At 42.6% G+C, this 23,250-nt stretch overlaps 1 protein-coding gene across 2 annotated transcripts in view; it reads left to right on the top strand.

Annotated features, from left to right (window-relative positions):
- The first annotated feature begins 1,072 nt into the window (after nt 1-1,072).
- The window catches only part of efna5b (ephrin-A5b), a 104,707-nt gene continuing 82,529 nt past the window's right edge, over nt 1,073-23,250 (top strand). The window contains exon 1 of one of the 2 annotated variants that reach the window (XM_034691117.1): nt 1,073-2,239. In XM_034691117.1, coding sequence (XP_034547008.1) covers nt 2,115-2,239 — 125 coding nt within the window. In that variant the 5' untranslated portion in view covers nt 1,073-2,114. The remainder of the gene's footprint in view (nt 2,240-23,250) is intronic. The other variant, XM_034691118.1, reaches the window with a different exon arrangement.

A 23,250-nucleotide genomic window follows, 5' to 3' on the forward strand; every position in this document is an offset into this window, starting at 1 on the left:
CCAACTAACTTGTACATGGCCTTGCAATTTACTACAGCCTCAACACATTTTTCTCATTTGTCTTTAATGTTGCAGTCCTATAATCTGGAGACCATATAAAGCTTTTTAAACACCATAAGGCCTGGTTACTATAAATTCTCAGCTGAAGTTTTGCACGTTTTATCCAAATGAATTCACGTTATATTTTCGTTCGGGATTTCCCACCTGAATATATGCCTGCTGCTCATTTTCTAAACTTCCATAAATCCTCCTCGTGAGTACAGGTCTGACTTAAGGCGACGACAGACGCGGTTCCCCTGCCGCGCTCGAACTTGGATTGGTCCCCGGCTTAGTCAGCGATCCCGGCTGCTCGCCACAGCGGGGCGTCTGGGCGCTGGAGCGGTGCCTCGAACCCCCTTCAGTCTGCTCCCCGCAACAGGCTGCTGCCGCTGCTGCCCTATCAGAGCTACAACCGGAGACCCGCATGGCCAGCAGCCTTCTGCGTTACAGCATCACAGAGATGCTGTGAGGCTCCATCCCCCACCGCCTCTGAGCCCTAATCAACCTGTATAGGGTATGTGACCTTCGTGGAGTTGGATTCCTCACTATTGGATTAAACATGAACAAAAGTCCTCCTTGAATCAGTAATATAGGGGGAGATAAAAATTGAATGAGTGGAACAGCCAAACATTTCCAGTGTTTCTTCATTCTGAAATTTGACTCCGAGTTTATTTGGATACAAAGAATGAATGAAAAAAATGAGAGAAAAATGTATATGCACCTTTCTTGTTGTAAGAAAAAACTATTAGTGAAAATGGACTAAGAGAAACTTGAGTCAATGCCCTTTTTCCTCCCCTGCGTCCGTTTCCGTGTAATTAAATAGCGCCATGCGCACTTATCGGTCTGATCTGACAGTAGTGCGTCTAAAAGCGGTCCCTGTCCTGTACACCTCTTCCCCCGACCCCTTCCAGCTCTACCTCTCTGTAATTGAATTAGCTCGATTTTAGGCGGGGGGAGGGGCTTGGCTTTGTTCGAGTGACGCCCATTCAAATAATTTCAAGCCAATGGGACTATCCCCCGCTTCGCCGTAACCAAACCCACTCTCTCAGTCGGCGTCTGGAGCTCCTTGCCTGTCTTTGCTCACCTTCTTGCGTGTCCCGGCGTCTGAAAATCCCCAAACACAAGAAAGGAGGAAGACTTCACAGCATGCGCATGGGAGCGCGCGAGTTTTTTTTTCTTGCCTGAACGTCGCACTACGATGGCTTATATATGAGGAGGACAGTTTGGGATGCGGACACAAACAAGAGTCTCCACGGAGAGAAGCGCATGAGAAAACACAACACTGTCCGTCCTCTCTCCCACACCGAGAAGGACTCCTCCCCACCTCGGCCGTGACACCTCCGGTAAATCACCGAGGAAGGATAACCTTTATTTACGCTGGAGACACCCACACCGAGCTCAACATTTCGATTCATCAGCCACTGCCTCACTGCATGGCTTTAAAAAGTTGCCTTGAGAACATGGACATCTGACGTGCGCCACACGCCGTCATTGGACACATTGAGCCTCTCTCTCTCTTTTCTTCATCACATCTTGGACTGACTAATCCTCGTGCGCTTTGGGTTTGGAGTAAGAAGAAGTGTTGAGCAGTTGTCATTTGCCCTGACACAGGCAGCATCCAGTAGCTCTCTGCATTAAAGGGAACATAACCTCTCCACAGAAGACGCTGCCTGTTGTGCTGCGCATTTTTGCTTGTGAGCTCACTGTTTGTGCATTAGTGGGAGAGATATTTTGTCAGCCCACCACGGATTTGTCAGAGCTAAAATCCTGCGTGAAATAAAGCCCATGATTCATCTGGACCCTCGACCTCCATCAGAGAGAACACACGGTGACGCGTTGGTTTTGTAACTTGCATTTTTCCAGCAACCTGAACAAGTGTCATCCCCAGTGTCTCCGTGGATGATCACACTACCTTCTCCATGTTGTGCGCATTTGTATTTATTTGTCAAACTGCGCCAGAAACACACGGCCACATGTGAATGAGACTCATCACCTGTCCCGGTTGAAGCGCCCCGAAAAACTCGCCTGCCTGACCGACACTGAAGAGGAATACGTGCCGAACTTTTGCTGTAGTGATGCTGCAAATGGAAATGGTCCTCTTCATCTGCTTGATGCTGTTGATGTGTGTATTAAGCCAGGAGCCCAGTTCCAAAGTGGTGGCCGACCGCTACGCCGTCTTCTGGAACCGGACCAACACAAAGTAAGTGGCCCGGCAGCGGACAGGTTATACCGCGGAGGGTCGGTGATGTTCCGTGTCCTCGCATCTGCATGAACCCCGGGGTCTATCGGTGTTTTTTCTCCGCAGTGAGGGCAGAATGCCAGTCGCTGTAGGTACATGGTGTAGCTGAGATGACGGGTAAAGGGGTTAAGAGGAAACTGTGTCTTATTTTCAATACGTGGCCGCTCATTAACAGCGCGCCCCCCGAGGAAACTAGAGATTAAAACCGTGCGTAATAAGGCCTGGACAGAGCAGGCAGCGGCTGCTGTTGCATCGCTCTAATCGATGTCAATATTGTCCACATTAAGAAACTCAATGTTGAATTTGGAATTTTTGAGCTATGGGAACAGATATGTAAAATGCTGCTAGACCTGGAGCTGTATCTTGGGTTGTTTCCATGTCTCAGTCTGGGACATTCAAAGGCGCTATCCTCTATGTTTTTAATTCAACTAAACAGCAAAAAATCATCTCAAATCAACAAAGATTACAAATTACGGCCAAATATATGCACATCAGACTGCGTAGTATACCACTGCCTTGTTTCCAAAAACTTCATCTGTATGTACACGTACAGGCCAAACGTCTCGAACCTGTGTAGAGAGGACAGTGTATGGTTCCGTCCTAAAGGTGGTATCGTAACTAACTAGTAAATGAAGGTAGTTGAGAATAATGCACCAGCCAGTATTAAACAACTCACTTTTATAATTATGTACAGTTACAAAAATAAAATGTATTGTGCAGCGGCCTCAGCCCCCCTAAAAACATCAATAGTGCGTCATGAATATTGTAAAGTCACCAGTTGACAATTATATAAAATGACAAATTCACTTTTGAGTAATAAAAAGCAAACAGGGGGCTGTAGTCCCAGTGGAATAATCAGGTGATATTTAACCTCAGAGTTTGTAAGTATTTATGAGAGAAAGGTTTTTTCTTTTATATATTCTTTTCTGTAAGTAAAAAAAAGTTTCCAAAATAAGTTGAGCAAAGTTTGATTTGTTTTGGTAAGGTTTTTGCATTTAAAGTTGGGGCATTGATATTCAAGGCACTGTTGTTAAAAAACAAAAAAAACAAAACATGGATTCAATTAAATTAGGTTATGACTGTTTTCAAACTTTTAAAGAACAATTGAGAAAAGTGCCACCGACTAAATAGAACCCAATAGAAAGCAAATATATGTTGGAACATAAAAAGCAGTGAAGCGTAATGGTATAACACAGTGAAAGGGATTTCATTCCACTTAGTGTGTGGATGGCTGTTCATTATAGAAACCCAGAACTTTCCATTTAAAACTTTTCAAAACTTCCATTCTTGGTAAAAATATGCAGCTTTTATTCTTAAATAGAGAAAAATCTTCTCTTAAGAAAACTTAAGATTCCTTTTTTAAAGTTTTGGCACATTCATGAGCATGAATGATTGCAAATGAATAAGTCCGGAGGCACTATTCATGTCTTAAGCTAATGTTTTTTGAAATTGAAATACTCTAAGAGTCCGTTTAAGTTTTCAGTATACAGTTCAATGTTCCAGGGATTAGAAAGTGTATAGTTTTCACTTTAAATATGTGTGTTTTCAACATAACACGCATGACTGATGGTTACAAAGTGAGGGTTCTGTGTGCTGTTAACTCAGACGGGCCACTCGAGGAAACTTCAGCAAGTTAAAATAAAGTTTGTGAGAGGGGCTCCACTCCCCGAGTCTAACTCCTCTCTAATCGATCAGCCCTGACTCAACCTGAGCAATTAGTTTATATGTTTGTGGAGACGCCTTTTCAAACTAAAAGTCCCTCATGGAGTTAGACTGTACAGCCTTGTCCCGGCCTTATTAAGTCTAAACGCTGCTGCTGGAGTTTACAGAGATCTCTCATTCAGCTGCCAACAGCACTTAGTATTTGTTGAATAAAATGCTCAGCTTACCCTCCAAAGTGTGCACAGGTCCATTAATAGCACATGCTGAATTTGTTGCACAACTATTTATACTCAGTTTGAAGTTTGGGAAAACATGATTTATTGCTTGAAGCAATTAGTGGTCAGGGGTGCAAACGCAGGGCTGACTGTAAGTCCTCTCCTGAAGCCGGAGCCGGTCTAGCGGGGTGCGTAGATTCTCGGCCCTGATATACCATAGACCATGACTGTTGTGGTCTAGGTCTCTGCTTCGGCTTACCCCTGCTGTTTATTTATGGAGCGCTTTCTTCAACAGAGGCAAACACAATTTTAGAGTTGAATCTAGATTTCCGCTCCTGATAGACATACATTTATTAGACAGCACTTTTTTTTAGGCAAAAAAACTTTCAACTTGTCGGGCCGCTCAGTTAACTCGATATGTTCCAGATGTGCTGACAAGTTTTCTCAGTTTCAGTGGAGAAAAAAAAGGTGGAAATTTAAGTCGAACTACTGTTAATCTCAGATCTGACACTGTGACTCTGAAACAGAGAGGGGAGAAAACAAGAACTCTGTGATCCACTTGGCTGCACGCATGTTGTGCCTTTTACTCTCTGTGGGTTCGGAGTAATATCTGAGAAATAGATAGCTTCCTGGGCCTCATCTGTTTCTGAAGCTCTGACTCGCCTGAGGAAAGGAAACAGGTTTTCACAGAGGCTGTAACGTTGCTAACAGCAGTCACTCCGTGCTACTTACTCCAAATAGAGTTTGCTTGACTCTCACCCTGGCAGTGCTGAGGCTGGAAGCAGGAGAGGTAACAAAACAGCAGAGAGAATTCAGAGATACAGCAAACTGGTCCTATTGATGATTCAGTTAATAAATATTGAGTCCCTCTCTGCCTGCATTACTGTAAAAAGCTTGTGAGGTACTGTACGAGTACTTGCCTGTGTGTGTGTGCCTTTGTTCTGAGGCTTCAGAGTCACACCGAAAGTACGGCTCTAGGAATTTACAGCGTGAATGCCCCGCGCACACTCAGAAAAAGTCCCTTTATGAAAGCACTAAAAACAAAACAATAATGTAACTTGTCAAAATAATGTTACCGCTGAAGTTAAAGGACAAATTCATGTTTTTTCAGCTAGTTTGACTTACTTAACATTCTTTTTTTATTGGTATATCAGAGCACAGACACTGAGTGCTTGTTTAAGCACTACAAGAAAAGAGCCATTTGCTGCCATTCATTTTCTCCCTGTCGACACTGCACCTCCTCTAGGTCTGCCTCAGGTAGATAATCCATCAAATTTACAGCTGTAGTTTCAGTTTGATTGTTTCAAAAAACTTCTTTTGCTCTAATTTATTGTGCCCAACTCGAACCAGCGTGTGCAATATGTCATACTCTGCCTGCTTACTTTCACCCCATAAATTAAAAGACAGAAACTAGCGTCCACGTGGCAACAAACTAGAACCATTTTGATCAGAAATAAAGCTACATCTATTGTCTTTTCCTTGGAAGGTGCATAACAACAATGAAATTGAAGTTTAAAACTCAAAAAAATGTTAAAAAAAGTGACCAAAATACATTAAATATTCAGTTACTTCAGTACATGTGGCAGGATTTATGCACACTAAAAGGAAAAAGTGGGAACTAGTTGAGAAAAAAATATGCGAAAGGCCAGAAACTCAAGGAGTCCCCTCTGCTGTTCTTTGAGTCGCTGGTAGACAAAACAGACCAGTGTGGACACTTTTACAGCTTAGACTTCCAGTCCGTGTTGAATGGGGACATCAGATAAGGACTTTATGTGTCTCAAGTGGGACGTTTTGTCGGCACTGTGTTTTTGCAGGTTAGGATTTCTTTGGTTTCTAGCGCTTCTAATGATAAACAATTGGTAGATTAGTTGGGTACTTCATATTGGTTTAGTGTGCGGTTATCTGCGATAGCCGTGCCACTGTTGTGTCTGCAGGGGTGTTTATTTTGTTGGTGACTGGGGCAGGAGCTGAGGGGATTTCCAAGCTGTTTTTTTGGCTGGCTTCAGGCCACTGTTGTGTATCTCAACTCCAGCGTGAGACTACAACCTTTCCTATTTTCCTGAAAAACACCTTTATCTTCTCTCAACTCCATCTCTGCTTTTTTTGTGAAAGTTCTCAGTAGTTGAGACCTTTTTAGAGCTCCTATTGTTATCATGTTTGGATTTTCCCATTTAAACTTACTTTGAGGCACATTTCTGAGAGGTTTAAGAAGGCTGGAAGTTTTATTTGTCCTGAGAGAGTTCATTCAGCTTCAAATATCTCAAAATAAAAGGACATTTCCCTCTGTGGATTGGCCTTGTGCTACCTCGCCTACTGTCTTTGCTTGTGAGTATTTATTCTAATGAGGGGACAGAGTGTCTCTAATGATGCCTCAGCTGTAAGAGGCAGCCTTTTCCTTCCTTTTCTCCCCCGCTGCCCTTTCTTCCTCCCTGTATCCCTCCTTGCCTTTCCCCCGTGTGCTGCCTCTCGGCGCTCCCTCCCTCCCTCTCCCTCTCTGTCTCTCCTTCCTCTGCCGGGGCCGAGAAAATGAATGAATACAATTAGATATTTCGGGAGTCCCACCACGGTTGGTGGTGGGGAAAGACACGCAGAGGTCAGGCACACTCGGAGAGGAGCTCAGGGAGAGGTCACACACTGACGGCGAGGCATAACGAAGCAGAAAGTTTGCCAGCCTGCGAATGACAAACTCTTAACTAGAACTCTCCTTGAAGTGGAGTGTTATTAACATAAACAGTTTGATGCGGTTGTGGTCATGTAAATTGCTCAAGGTGATTTGTATTTTGCTGCATAATTTGTAGCTCAACAAACAGCCGGAGAAGCATTTTACTAGCATGCCTTGTGTTGTTATTTTTACACTTATACTTTTTACAGTGTGTTGTAGCAGGAGACTTAAAAAGTGAAATTGTGTCATTAATATTCAGGATGACTTTCTTTTGTGGCAGACATGTCTGTGCATGTTTTTTGTTTGAATTTGCATGTGTGCTTGCGTGCAAATTACCGAAAGAGCCACAAGGTCATATATAGTACTTGTTTTCTCTCTTACATATCAATAAAAAACAGAAAAATGACATCGTAGTGTCTTTAAGTTGTGCTTAGACACCAAACCATATATGCATGAAGGTAAAAAGTAAGACCTGATCCATCCATTTCCAACAGATGTGAAAATGTATATAAAATGTTAACTTTTGTTTTAAATTTAAAGTATGAAAACCTGTTATTAGGAAAAGCAACTTTATTTTTCCTTTGATTGCTAAAGTGGGTAGTTTTGTGACCCTATGCTGGTGTCTCCGGTCACCATTATCGTTTTTACACTGACTCACTCAATAAAACTCACTGTGTTTTACTCTCTCCACTGCTCTGGCTCTCCTTCTCTTCCTCCGTCTCTCTGAGTCTGAGGGCTGATTAGTTCTCATTAATGACCCCTCGCTCTGTCATTCTTTTATGCCTGTGGCATTGGCAGGCACCAGCAGCCACCGAGCTGCAGGGACAGCGAGTGTAGGAGACACAAAGAGAGCGAGGCAGAGGATAGAGACGGGGAGAGAGAGAGAAAAATAACAAACACAGGACCTGCTGGAAAACCAGCAAACTGTAATGATGCTGTTGTGCGATGTAATACTTCTATTAGGCTTAAATGGCACTCTGTGTTTTCTCAGCAGACCTGTAAATGCACTTTCCATTTAAATTAGATTTTTTTTTTCTCTATTAACTAGAAAATGAGCCCAGCAGGCAGTAGTCAATGCTTAGTCAATGTGCTTGGCAGAGCAGCTGTTGTTGAGCGCGCGGTGGGAGAGGGGGAGGACTCTTGGCCGTGACCCTTGTGGACTTGCTCTGCGGCGGACAGAAGCGGCCCTGTCGCTGGGGAAGCACGGTGCTCAGGCTGGAGTCTTGGATATGCTAATCTTACTGAAACACAGGCAGCTAAAACAGGGAAAGATACTCCTTACAGTATGGTTTTTTTAATGAATATTAATAACAATACAGCCAATTTATATATTAATATATAATATTTAAGCATTGGGTATGATTTATTTATTATATTTTAGTATACATTATTAAAAAAAAGTGAATCATTTTGGTCTCTAACATTTTATTTTTAAGTAAACTATGGTTTTTTGTTTTTTTTACATTTCATACATTTTACCTTCATTTAATGACTTACCCAAACAGAACATTACAAAACCAATTTGCTCACAATCATAAAAAGTGTTATTGAATTTTATTTACAAGAATACTAAGTGCCAAATTATGACAGTAGCCTCATGCACTTCACAGTTTAAACCACACAGCATACCTTTAAACCGTATTCTTTGCAATATCATATTCAGAAAGCACACTCAGTCCAATGGCAGCATTAAATAAATATTCTCCAGCATGACTAATGTCTTTAAATAAATAAATACATTTAAATGCTCCACCAGAGAGCGAACCAGATCTCTCTCTAGACTGGCAGAAATGGACAGTATTGAATGGCAGCTTCACGTCAGTTGCACATGTTTCCCTCTCTTGCCCGGAGAACCAGATTTTTAATGCCCAAGTTTTTGTTTTCAGAGTAATCACTCCAAGGTCAGACGGAGTGCTGCTATCAGCTGAGCGATCTGTCTTTTAGCCCTCATTCAACCCGTGGCTTTCAGGGGAACACTCTGTGTAACTCTGCTTGGGAACAATAAAGAATTAAATAGCTTATGCAAGACCCACATGTGCAAAGCTTGATACCAGAGTTGTATTCTGCCATGAGAACGATAAGAAAAATGAGTATCCTTTCACATTTTTGTTTCCTTTCTTTTGGATGATAAAGTTTGTTTATTCAGAGACCTATTTTGTACTCTATCCTGCACTCACCGTCTCAGTTTCACTCAATATTTCAAAGTTGTGGAAAGTTATTTTCCTCCAACTGGTCCTTTATTTTCCCTTAAGTTACTTTGTGCTGCACCAGAGCAGCTGTTGGAACAGAGCTGGCCTTCCAAAGTTGTATTTTTACAGCAAACACCTGAGCAGATTTGTAGTGAACATGAAAACAGAGGAGAGAAAAAGAAAATAACTATTTTGATGAAGGGTTTATTTGGCTTTCTATCAGAAAAAAACTAATGTTTCAACGTTAGATCAACAAAGGGAGCGTTTAACAGAGTGCAGGCTCGCCGCAGTTCCAGGAATCTCGCTATTGTTAGGTGTACGTCCTCGTTCGTGGCTGAAAATGGCGCTTCCATATCCTCATTCAGTTTCCCTGCTCTCTTCTGTAAGATGGAGGCTTACAGGCAGCTGTTACTGTAGTAACACTGGGCTGATCTATCACCCCTGACCAGAACGGGGCGCTACTGAGAGCGGTCTGATACCCTCCCGTGCCCTCTGCTCTCAGCCTGAAGCATTTCTTAATGTACAGTTGGGATAACAGCTACATCAGCTGCTTGATTTAAACCAGCTCTGTCTGCTTTGGTCACTTTGACCTCGTTTCACTCATTTACTGTCAAACTCATATTGTATTTACAGGAACTACACCAGATTCTAAAGGCCAAAACGTCTGATGGGCTTTAATATTTTCTCTCTCTGTCACTGGTCACTTTTCATCTGGAAAATGTGACGGGGATGATTGAGACAGTTTTCTTTTTTTTTTGCCAGACACATTTTCCACAGATAATTCCTTTCATGGTAGGCTGGCTTCGGACCTTTACGCTGCCGTTTTCCTTATTTAACTTGGGGGGCTGCGGGGGAGTGAATGGATGTTTTTCTAGCTGGGCAGCAGTGTGGAGAATAGATCCCAGAAGAGAACACATCTCCAGCCTGTGAATAAAGACCTAATTGACGGGTTGTAGCCAGTTGTAAATGACTCATGAGGTAATTCGTCTTCACAGACAGACTGAGAAACACACAGAGGGACTGTACAACAGTCTGGTCTGCTTTCCCTTTGGAATTCAGACAATCTACTTGGTTTATTTCCAAATTTATGTCTATACTTGTTATATATTATATAAAAGGACCTTTTGGAAATCATAATATGCTTATTTTGGTCGCAGATGGTGTTATCACCTCCTCACCTGCATATGGTGTCCACCATTGGTAGGTGACATGACGTGTTTTTGTGTGCCATTTCTTTGTTTGGTTTGGCACAGTTATAAAAGAATAGGTGAAAGGTCTTATTGGTCCTCTGGCCTGTCTTTCAAAATGAACACGTCTTTGTTAAGTTCCAACCACTGTGACAATTTTCCATAGAAATAAAGATAAACAAACAAACATTCCTACAATGTTGCTTTCACTTTGTTCAGTCTACCATTGGGGCGAGATGTGCCAATAATAAGCTTGCTGGTATTAGCTTGTTTGAATTGACAGTAGAGAAAATACTAGCAGCCAAGACCCCCCTTCCTTTCCACCTCCAATGCTGGGTTGTGAAACTGAAAGGCGGCCATTGTTCTGCTCTCTCGCTCTCCGTCCACTCCACATAGCCAGGGCTGAAAGTAATGCATGCGCTTTAAATGCAGGGAGAAAAAAGAGAAAGGGAGGGCAAAGGAGAGGAGTGAGGGAGAATGGTGTGAATGGATGGCGAGGGGGGAAAGGGAGAGTGCACAGCTGAAGATGTAGTACACTCTCGGACAGAAAAAAAAAAGAGGAGAGGAGAGGAGGAGTATAATGCGAGCACCAGACACAAGGGGTGACACAGTGTGTGGAGAAGAAGAGGTGGCAGTTTCCCTCATTTCCAACTAGCCTTATCCATCCTCTCTCATCTGCCTCCCTCCCTCCTGTGTCTGTCCTTGCCAAGGTTTAAAGATGCATGTGGCTCGCTGGCTCTCTGTCTGTCTCTGGTTCGTGGTGTTTCTCCAGGGGACAGACTCTGGGTCTTCACCCTGAGGAGGTGTCGTCTTTGTGGTCCGGATTTTAGTGACACTGAGGGCTATTTTCTACAGAGACAGGATTAAGGCAGCTCAGGTTTAGACCCCTGCTTTGTTTCCCCTGACACCGAAGACTCCCACACACAGGCCTGTGTTTACTTGGGGGTGGGTATTGTGGTACTAAGTTGCATCTTGGTTTTTACTACTGTGTCACATTGCACAATGTGCCCTTGGAAGTGCGTTTTTCTCACTATAATGCGCGTATCCCAGTCGGAATGGCAGGTTGTGTTTATAACAGCAGCTTAATGGAGGGTTTCTCGCCAACGTGGTTTATATCTGCTGCAGAGACTGTTTGGTACAATGACAATGAGCTGCTTTTGTCTTCAGATGTAGATTTAATCTGCAAGTGAAAGTCATACAATTATGGCTACGAATGAATTAAGTGGATAATTGTGCATAGCTCTAATGTAAATGAAGGATATCTCATTTTGTAGTGAATCTTTCTGTATTTGTCTTAGAATCAGCCTGTCTCTGTACCTACGTCAGTTAGAAGACTCGAAGTCTTGGAGGGCTAAGTGGGATTTAGTCTGAAAATGAAATGCAAAATTACATTTACTTTTCAATTTAGCGTACTGTAAATGATAAACTGTAAAGTCTTGCGTTGAAATTTTAAATCAGCCAAATCGAACTTTAACCATCATTACTCTGGCATGAAACACTCTTTTTCTTAGATCCCTCCTGGCTTCAAGCCTTTTTCGAGGATACAGAAGCTTGTCTGATCGTAGATCTAAGAAAAGTCTAAAATCAAGCAGATAATGAAACATGTTTAAAAATGTATAAAGCAGATCTGACTGTAACGTCTTCAATTCAATATTGGTTTGATGTTAATATATGAAAGTGTTTTTTGTTTGTATTCATGTTCCCATGTCCCAGTGTTTGCATGTCTCTTTGCATGCGTAGGTGTGTCTGTGTGTGTGTGTGTGTGTGTGTGTGTGTGTGTGTGTGTGTGTGTGTGTGTGTGTGTGTATGTGTGTGAGAGCACGGTTGTACTAAGCCGACCTCTGCCTTACTGTAATGAAGCAGCAGAAACTCTCACCCTTTACTACAGCAGAGCACAGCACTATTCTTGACCCAATTCTCCGAGCTGGCTCCTCTGAGAGCTGCCTGATAGTTTTCCCGTTTTGTGAAGTTGCATTGTGTGTGCGTGTAGATGTCAGTCTTTGTTTGTTTGTGTGTTGGGCTTGGTATTCCTTTGTGAAACTGCACTGATTATATGTGTGTGTGTGTGTGTGTGTGTGTGTGTGTGTGTGTGTGTGTGTGTGTGTGTGTGTGTGTGTGTTTTTCCCCTGAAGTGAATGTGATTGATCCGCTGAATGTGTGATAAATCCCATCTTCACCCTCTCCTCTCATCTGAGCCCGGCTTTGACTGGGCAGCTTACGCCTAACATTATCCCGCATAACCAAATATGACACCCTAAAGTACATAGAGTCCCACAAACACACACTGACACACATATACACGCTCTTTGCTTTTGAAGGGCAGTTCATTATTTCTTTAGTGAGGTTCAAGTTGCAGGAGATGTGGTATTTATTCTACTTGTTTATTTTCTTCCTCTAAATCAGCGAGCCTTGGAGTGCAGCAGCCTTTGAACCACGGCCTATCCCATGACTGCAGCCCGGGGTATTAACCCAGAGCCACTGAGAGGCTTAAAAAGCCATCAGCTCATTGTCCGGAGACACAAAAACCCCCTTCCTGAAAAATCCCCCCTCCCTGCCTCATCCTCCTCTCCTTTTTTCCTCCTTCCCTCCATTCTTAGGAATGCCTTGAGCTGGCCTCTGCCGCCATTCATATTAATCAGTTTTAAGGGTCTAATGAGATAAGTGAGACTTAAGGGGAGTCCCCAAAGTGGCCTAAGTCCTGTGGATAAACAGAGGTGATGAGCGCGGCCTGTGGTTCCATCCTCAGGACTGTGTTTTTCTTTTCCCACAAAGTCATGCATACAAAAGTTTCCAATGTCCTTAATCTCACTGTTGAGCTTCTCAAACCAAAACATCTCCAAACCAGCTCTTTTGAACCCGCAGTCAGCACCTTGTTTTGTAAATGATGGATTATGATAGAATGGCTTCATGGTTTTGAATTGGTTTCTGGACTTGTGTTAAAGGGTTAAAAAGCTAGCACATCTTTTTCCCATCTTCCTTTGTTCCAATCCCCCCTCTTTGCTCCTAATCCTGCCAAGTATCCCTGATAGGCCAGCCGGTTTCCTCCCGCTCTGTCCTTCCCTTCTTCTTGGGGATCACCAGATCTGTAACTACTGTTCTTGTCCTTTGCTCCTGGGGTCCTGCTGAGGTGACCCAGCATGCCCACTGTCAGCATTAGGCACAATGTTGTGGCTGCAGCACATGACTGACAGCAGCCTAAACTCTCATTACCCCTGTTTTTCTGTCTGTTTTCCTCATTTAATCGTTTTAAAAAGCACGCAACCCTCTGTTCGTCCCCCTACAATTTATGTGGCAAAAATGTGGAACCAGCCAGACACAAAGGGATACATGTGGCAGCACTGTGTTGTTGTTGTTTTTTTTTGGGGGGGGGGGGGGGGGGGTTGTTTGAAACATTAATTAAAACAATTTTTTAAGGACAACTTTTGTATTAAAAAAAACCCTGTAAAATCTGACTAAAATTAACAAAGTGTAGAAGTGAGGGGTCAGTTGTGTTTGTTTTGGTTTATAAAAAAAATTAAACTGTAATAAATGAACTCACACCCTTGATTGAAAAAAGCTTATTTTTTCCCACACGTTGACTCTAGTGTGACAGACTTTCTAGTCGCGCTGTACAGTATGACTGCTGGAGTATCTGTGCGACGGGACACGTCCTCTGAGAGTTCAGTTTCACCTGCTGTTCTGTTGCTCGAGGTCGCAGGACTCCACGACCGGAGACATTCCAGCCAGGATTAGAGCCAGCACGGCGAACGGAAGCACAAATAAGACGGAGTGAAGGACTTTTTTCTTTTCTTTTTTAAAAAACTGACATAGTTTTTCCCTGGCTGTTTGAAGGTTAATGTGCCTTTGACATTTTTTCAACATTCTGAGAAAATGTAACTATGAAAAAAGAAAGTGAACCTTAAAGGATTTTGTTATATAAGAAATAATTTGAAAACTTAAACCAGAACACATTTAGGTTAAAAATAATAACTTTCTGTCATTAATTTTAAAATAAAATAAAAATAGTAATAACTTTATAAAATATTGAATAACTTTATATCACTACATTAAACTGAATTAAAGTTATAAAAAGGAAATAATTATTTATGAAAAATGAAAAGTTGTATTACTTGTTTTTTTGTTTTTTATCTGAATAAAATATTTGCACATAGGGGTTGAGAAAATAACATTTTACAGTGAATGAAATCCAACAATAAACCATCCAAATGAATTTAAAACTCATAGTTACTGTATATTTTATCATACTTATTTTTTGTTGTTTTTGCATGTTTTCCACAAAAATAACTTCATTATTTCTTTTTTCTTTTTCAAATATTAATTTTCACCCTTCAAATTTTATGAACGTTTCTAATGTCTGAATTTGGCGACAGAAACTTACCATCTGTTTTTTTTTTTTTTTGTTTTTTTTTACCTTTTATGATGAAACCCATAATTTTCAGATATTTTCATGGCATAATTTCTTAGGAGGTCTCAGAGTTGAAGTGGATTATTAGCTTGTGGGAAAGGAGATACATCATATTTCTAGTGTTGGATTAGAGTGCGTGCTTGGCTTTGGGTGGAGTGATGAAATATTCATTACTGTTTGTGATGTCGAAGAAGAGTAGCACTTGCAAACCTTTGCACGCAAGTCATGAAAAATGGAGTTGAGGTAGACATTTCTCTTGCATAAAGGTGATGGAAGGTTGTCTGCGGGTCTGGTTAATATGACCTCAAGTAAAAACTTGATGTTTGCTGGGTTTGACTTTACATATTTCCCCCAGGGGAGTTTGTTTTCTGTCTGATTTTTAATAGAATGTGTTATTTTTAGTTTTTTAAATGAATTTCTTTTGGAGACTTGCCCTGGATTCCTACAGTTTCATGACTAACAGACTGACAGGTGTCACTCTGTTGGTCCGTGACAGTGTCAGACTTGTCAATCCGTCTGTTCACAGCTGCTTTAATAATGCAGCACAGCCACATTTTAATGTCCTCTGCAGCTCTCCATCCTCTCCTGTCTCGGGGATGTAGAGAGCTGTCCTCACATTAGGGCCAGGTCAGATTGCGTCTGCCGTCGTACATTAGCAGCAGCGCAGCCTGCCTGCCTGTATCACTGGTAAGAGGAACATGGCACGAAGATGGCTGAATTATTCACACTCATAATCGGCCTTTATGTCCTGCTGCCAAGCCTGGCCCCACTGTTATTCTAGTGCATAATTGATAGAGCTCAGAAGTGGAAAAGTTAGAATAGCAGAAGTAATGCGAAGCGAAAGTGTAGTCAGGCAGCACAAGGAGGGAAGAGGGGGATTGGCGCGGTAGTGAGGGGGAAAAAGGGGACGAAGGTGGGCCCCTATAGGAGTTTTTACACCAAGCTTGTGTTAGCCTTTACAGGGCTTAGGTCCGGCTAGCGTGAGGATCGCGTGTGTAGCCAGACCAGACTGGGGGGGGGGGGGGAATAAGGGGGAATGAGAGGGGAATGAAAGGAGGAGGGAGGGTGAAGAGATGGGGATCCTGAGTAACAAGGCCTGACGCTGAGCTCTCCCAGAATGTGGTCTGTTCCCCCCCCCCCCCCCCCCCCGCCGCCCCAATGTTGCTCTGGGGCTCATCTGTGGGCAAAGTCTAGTTTTGAGAGCAATTGAATGTGATACGATGAGAAAAGTTCATTTCTTTCATATTATTGGGGCACAGTAATCACAACTGCTCTGTTATCTGCACATCAGATTTGTACTCATGGGTTTGGTTTCTGTTTGGATCTGATCCAGAGAGGGTTTTTTTCACTCCCTGCTTGCTCAGGCAGGTAAGAGAGGCATTGACATCACATTACAACCATGCGATACAATGATCAATAAACAGCAACCTCCAGAGAAGTGCAGTGATTGGCTCAGTTCCAACAGTAAAGAGAGGCTATCTACTGAGAAATTGAGTGTGAGAGGACTATTTGAAAATGTTTCAAGACAGTACGCCACTCTTGGAAAAGGAAAACAGCAGTCTGGTTCACATTTTATTTTAATCAAGCTGCCATTCCCTATAATCATCTTCACTGAATTCCCCGAATAGTTTATTTGTACAAAATTTTCTTCAGCTAGATATTTATATAGTTTGAAATGTCTGTCAGAAGTTGTTTCTTCTGCCTCTTCCATCCAGTCACTCCATCAACAGAGTGGACCACCCTTTCTTGGAAGTTTGGATGTCTCAGGTGAAGGTGTTAACAGCCTCAGGTGTAGTCTATTTAACACCCCTCTGACCCTTAACAAAGCCGTACTAACTGCTGCCTAGCTCGGCCTTTTGTGGTCCATAACAAAGCCCTTTAGCTTCTAATAACACCACAGCACAGCCAGTGTCAGGAGAAACCTGAGATAAGGTCCACATCAGAGAGTTGGTGGGAACTGTTTAATCCGCTTCTCGAAACCAAACTAACACACAACAGGCTGGGATCATGTTTGGCAAAGTGGCCCGCTTTGATGCAGGGATCGGATGGTGTGAGCAGGAGGAGCAAGGGGAGGACGGGAAAGTGGAAAGCGGAGGCTGAATGCGGGCAGTTCTTTTTACGGAGCAGTGAAAGAGAACATCTGGAGAATAACACAAGGAGTTGTGCACAGTGTGTGCTAATGCTCACGCTAACTGACACACAGACACACAGACACACTCAAAGTATCCCAGCAGTATCACATGCTGTTCTTTGATGGTCATTTCCTGATTCTGCTGATTAAATCAGCGCTTTCTCCTCAAATCACAAGAAAAGGGAATCATTTTCTCCATTACATGAACACAAATATATATCACCACACTTAGAAAAGTGGCAAATTCAATTTCATTTAAGTCAAAATAGGTATCTCTTCCTCACTTTAAACGCTTTCCTTTATATTCTCAAACAGGCACTCACAGTATACACTTCAGTTGCAGTGCCAAACACAGCGCTATCATTTCAACGAAAAGCTCCACATCCAAGCCATATCTTCTCCTTTTTTTTTGTCAACCTCAGTTTTGCAATATATTAGAAAGTATCTTCCACCAGAGTCGCTACAATGTGGCCATAAAGCCGTCCGGTGGAAACATTAGCAGCGATATGTCTCAGAAACTCATAAAACCAATTTACGAGTGCACTTAGGGCCCATACACCTACCGGAGCCATTCTATAAAGATGCAGACGGAGACTGCACCAAACTCCCCCCCAATTACCCACATTTAAAAGTAATAAGTGTGGATCGATAAGTGATAGGGGAGCCTGTTAATCTTGGACTTAGCCGGTTATTTCCAATGAAGACACTCCTTTTCAAGCTAAAATTGCAGCTTTTACAAGCTTACCAATGATTTGTTTTATTGTCTTCTTCCTACAGGCCAAATGCTGCTTAGAGCTGGACGACCTTTGGAATGGACTTTTTTTTTATCATCTTGAAGTGTTTTAATTCTTAGAGACCTGCCTTTGTTTTATTAAAAGAGAAATAGCGAAAAACGATGTTTCTTTGGGTTTTCAATTAATCTTTTTATAGGCGTATAATTCAATTTTAGATACCCCAAATGAGACACAAATTTTAATCAAAGGAAACTTCAATAATCAACACTTTTAAGTAAACAACATAGCGAATGGGAACAATAGCGAGAACCCTCCTGTGAAATACACTCTTATTGAACCAGCAGTAGAATATATATGCCTTGTTGAGCTCATACGCTTATTTATTTACTGCCTGGCTCAGCTTGCCAGAGCTGGACTGCTACTGGCACTAGCAGGTATGGATTAGACCCCATTTCTGTCTCACTGTGAAGTTAATTGAGGGAATCCTCCTCCCACAGTGGACGTCCACTGTGTCAGATCTGTGTGCGGACTCAGCTCGCAAAGCACTACAGCTTCACTTTTAATTGGAGTCAGGGATTCCTGATTCTGATCTGATGAGAAGGCATAGGATAAATCATTTCTGTGTGACCTTTTACATGCTCCGTCTGAAACAAGCCCTCCTCATCACACTCCCCAGCTCCCCCAATGCCATTAATGTAATGTCATTAATGTGATATAATGGCTTATTATGGTGTCACTAATTAGATTGCGCAGCAATTAAATGTGTTATCGTCCATATTCTGCCATAAATTGCTGCACTAATGTTCAGCTTTTGCATATTTACATGTATCCGAGTAATTATTCCACATAGCCTGATGTATTTACATTTAACAACAATGCAATATAAATTTACTTATTCTGTCTCCTCTTGCAATACTCTAATGAATCCTCAGTTTTCCAGATCTAATTAGTGTTATATAAGAAAGGCCTCATCAAGAAATGCCACTGTTAATGCCACATGGATGGCATTTAGTCTAAATACCCACATGGCTGATGGAGGATGAGCTACTGTCGCTCTGATGCATTTGTCTGAACATGTGTGATGTATGTGCGGGTTTTATGTAAACAACCAATTAATTAAATGTCACAGCACAGCCTAGATTAGCCATATGTCTGTTTGCTAATAGGGCATATTGGGATATATTAGAAAATGCAGAAAAGGGGATGATTTATGACTGATGTGGTATTATTTGCTTGTTGTTGCTTATCACATGGATTTATGTGCAGACACATCCACTGTAAGTGTGAAAGCTGTTTACATCTCAGTGGTAGTTTCTACCGTCCTCATCCTTGAAACCCCCTAGAGAAAACATCACTCTCCTACGTGCTGATCACCCATTGGAGTTGTATGTTGTTGTGTCTCTTGTGCAAATGTTTTACTTCCACATATCTGGACACAGGATAATTCCTCCCTGGCCTTCTGGCTTTGTTTTCTCTGGGTCTCTGCTGGTCTTTTAATTGTGAATTTTTCCAGTGTTTTACAGCCCAGTAATGATTTTACAGCAGGCTGTTTTATTCCGGTGTCCAAACCGGCAGCCTGGGGAAGATTTAGTGTGTTGCCGCTGTTGGGTAGTGAGCTCTAATTGGAAGGTCAGGGGGACGTGTTTGAGAGTAGCAGGAGATCAGCTGCATACTGCCGATTTAAAGGTTATCCAAACCCACCCGCAGACATAGAGATGTAATTTCCCTGTTATTATATAAGCCATCTGGATTGAGGATATTGTGTGACGAACTGATTTCAAAATTGAATTTAAAAATTGGGCTTAAACAAGCCTTAAATTGCACCATTTTCAATAATTTGTCCATTTAAAAAAGGTCCAAAGGGTAAAGATGTAAAATATGATAATGTAATAACATAACTGTTCTAGATATTGTTCTGTATTATCAAGCACAAAGGCTACTTTAGTTTGATAGATACATGCTGTGTCATTTTAAAAATGTTACACTTGAAGCAGTCTTCTTCCTCGCTCTGACACCATGAAGGTTTTTCCATCCAGCCATGGTGTCTCCGTTAAGAACAGCTGCCTCTGGTCCTGCATGGCATGCCAGAAGTTAACCACACTGTAGGCTTGGCTGGAAGGCTGAGACGTCTGTATGTGTCTGAGGGGCTCCGTTTCTGCATTTCGTGCCACATTTCGTGTCTATCGCCAGCCCTTCTCTCACGCTTGCCTGGTCCTGTGTTGCTGATGGGGTTTGGGTTGGAGGGTGGAAGGCTGAAGGGTGGAGTATGCAGGGGGGAGGAGGGTGGTGGCTGGTAGATAAGTGGTCGATGTCTGGCTTACGCTGTCGATGTAGGCTGGGGTAGGCTGGGTCACGTGGTGGGCCCACAAAAGCTTTCCCTGGGTGATTCTTGGCACGCAATGTTTTGAACTCTTGCAGACCGATTCCTACTGTACACTCACACACACACACACAGACAAACACACACTCACAGTCAACAGTGTTTTTCTAGCTTTTAACCCGATTCAGTCTGCATAAGCGAGGTCTGCTGTACATTTTGTGCACCTGTCTGCATCTATGTCTATTGCTGTCCTGTGTGCATGTGCATCCAAGTGTGTCACACTGCCTCTCCACCCACCCTCGGTAGCAATACAGTTATTGACAACAGAAGGAAAGGTGAAGGTTCTGCAGACAAAGAGGTAGAATGTGCTGACTGGAGCATCCAGTGACAAAAGCAGAGAGGAGTGTGGGGTGAGGTAAGGGAGCAGAGAAAGGAGATCTACCACATACAGGTTGACTTGCTGGCTAACACTCCTTTCTCATCCTCTCCTTCCACTGTTTCTTCTTCTCTCCTCCTTTTAAGAGGGCTGTCTGCCATTAAAGTGAGAAAAATTGATTTTCCCTTCCCCCCCTTTCTTTTATTTAATACCCCTTTGCCATCGTCTACCCCTCACAGCCTAATCAATACAGCATCTGCATGTACACACGGAAAAAATACAAACACGCTCTATTACTGAGTCATAGCAGAGGAGTGCTGGCTATTCCTAACCCAGCGTCCTCTTGTTCCTTATCCATTTACCTGCCCTCTCTTCTCTCCCTCCTCATCAAGTCCATCCACTCTCTACACCCACGTCTTTTATTATTTTATTCATTTTGCTTCCTGTCTGCTCTCATTTCTTGTTACCTTCCTCTCAGAGAAGATGTAATGCAGAAAGGTTAAAACGTTAAAAGACTGAGAATGCATTTACAGTGCCTTGCTTTTCCTCTTTCTCTCCTCCTTCTTCTTGGGGTGGCTTGAGATGAGTGTGTCAATGTGTAAGAATGTGTGTGTGTGTGTGTGTGTGTGTGTGTGTGTGTGTGTGAGAGAGAGAGAGAAAGTAATGGCAGTTATATCAGTTATTATAAGGTCAGTGAGAATGAACATGCACTATAGAGCAGGACAAACTCACCATTATAACCTCTTACCCCGAGTGGATACTGTATGTGTGGGTGTGTGTATGCTTGTATGTGTGTAGAGGTTACACTATACACGCAGAAGTGACTCTATCTTGCAGTCCTCTCCACTTTAACCTTCTCTGTCCCCAGCCGCGCTTTGTCCTAAGAGAAAACAGAAAACATTCAAACACATGTACTGCTCGCCCAAACACACATACACAGGCACAACCTTCGGCAGACATCGAGAAGGACTGACACACAGTCGGAAACACACTGACACCACTTCTCCAACCCGTCTCTCTTTCTCTATGACTGCTACTTGAGTACTCGACTACATTCAGCGTTTCTGTAGAGCCGCATGGAGAGCTGTCAGGCCCAGTGTGCGGCTCTCATGCTGGGCTTGCTGTTTCCTCGAGCTCCCCTCTTTGATGACAAATGACCTGTGTCTCTGGATCAGACACTGGGAGCTGCTGTGGGGGCGGGGTGAGGGAGGGTTTAATAGTGTAAAGTGCCCGGTTATATGGACTGAATTTAAAAAAGGTACTAGTCGGAGGTGGTGAAGAAGAAAAGGAGACAGAGGGAGATGGAATGACCCATATCTGTAAGAAATTGAGTCTTTGAAGCGACAAGGACCTCATTCACCTTACCCTTCATTGAGTCACCTTTACTTTGTATTACAAAGGGTGTGCGTGTATTTTTCTTACATGAATTAAGCTGTTAAGACACCAGCTGCAATGTCAGTTGAACAGACATTCAGCTAAGAAGAAATACACACACCTTTGCAGCACAATGAAGCTCATCACAGCACGTTGTAGAGAACGTTTAGATCTCCATGACAAAGAATTTACAACAGATTCCTGTTAGACATGGTGCTCAAGGGGAAAACAACCCAAATGTGACAGGTTGATATTTCTGAGTAATTTAGGCCTATTACAAGAGCTGCTGATTGGAGACACTATTATTTCTATGTATTATTGAGTAAATGGGCCTCTGATTCACAGCTTGTCACAGGACAGGGCAGCTCAAAGGGGACCGGTGTGACTAACAGTTCCTCTTTGTTCACACCAAGGTTTTCATCACACCTTTGAGACTTCCATTTTTCAAACAGAAATGCCTAATTCATCCCATATGCCTCTCTTTTCCTTCTCCCATTTTCATTGCATTTCGTTCTCACGTTTATGCTCACGCATCACAGATTTCCGCAACGTCACTGATTAAACCTGCACAGACATAAAACAACCCAGATAAACACTCTTACAAGCACATAACACCACAGTCCTTCACTCTGGGCTCCCGGTTGGCTCTACCTTCCCCAGTCGGTCAGTCAGTCAATGCTGCATCTTGCTGATTCAGAGCGCTGTCACAGCAGCATCAGCACTGGGGGCTACGCCAGACAGACACCATGCAAGCAAAGCCATTATTTGCTGTGACTGTGTGTGTGTGTGTGTGGGTGTTTTGAATTTGGGGGGTGTGTGACTATGGGTCTGAGCATGCATTCGTGGTGTAGGTTAATTCACTAAGTATTCACGCAATGTATGCCTTGACTGCATTCTTTAATGTTATATCACAGGGGTAGACAGGGTGGCCCTGCGGTGGAAGAGATGGTGCCAGAAAGAAGAAGTCAGACTTGTCAGCTTAAATACCTAACTTTTGAAAGATTGGATTTGACAGCCACTTGATGGCAAAATGTTATGTGATTTGACACTCATGAAAATTCACTTCTTATATTAACTTAGTTTCAAAGTAAATAAGCCACAAGTGTACAATATTTCTTTTGAGATTTCTGCTTTTACTGCAACATTAAAAGGTGACCATGAAGATATTCAAAAGGAACATCTCTTTCAAATAACAATGTTCCCATTGCTCAGGGTGATTTATAAGGCTTTCAACATTTTTTACAAGACTCTACTTGTCTGGTGACAAGTTGTTCCAGTGAAAAAGTATTGGCATTGTATTTTTTAGAGTAACTGCACCATGGACTTTGGAAAGAAATGTTGCTTGCAGTCAGTAAAAGTATAATATTTTAGTGCCCCATGCATTACACAGAAATCAGATAACACTCTTAAGTGTGTCATATGGTATTGTATGGTATGGAATCATATTGTATTGTATCGTACCTTAGGTCAGACATAAGGTCAATGGGCCAGTGAATTGGGGCTGATTCTGAACTCATTTTTGCATTTGCCAGGCAGTGTACAAGTGAGCTGATCATGGCCCCATCAGCTGCTTGTTACAGGTCAGATTAATTTTTGGCATGCCTGAAATGTTGGTCTGCTAAGTGCACACTCCCACACAGTAAAAGCAGAGCCACAAGCTCAATCCCAACTTCAGGGATTTTTTCCTGGTTGTGCCTGTGCAAAATAGCAGACAGCT

Source organism: Notolabrus celidotus, chromosome 9, assembly GCF_009762535.1.
Source record: "Notolabrus celidotus isolate fNotCel1 chromosome 9, fNotCel1.pri, whole genome shotgun sequence".
NCBI classification, from domain to species: domain Eukaryota; kingdom Metazoa; phylum Chordata; class Actinopteri; order Labriformes; family Labridae; genus Notolabrus; species Notolabrus celidotus.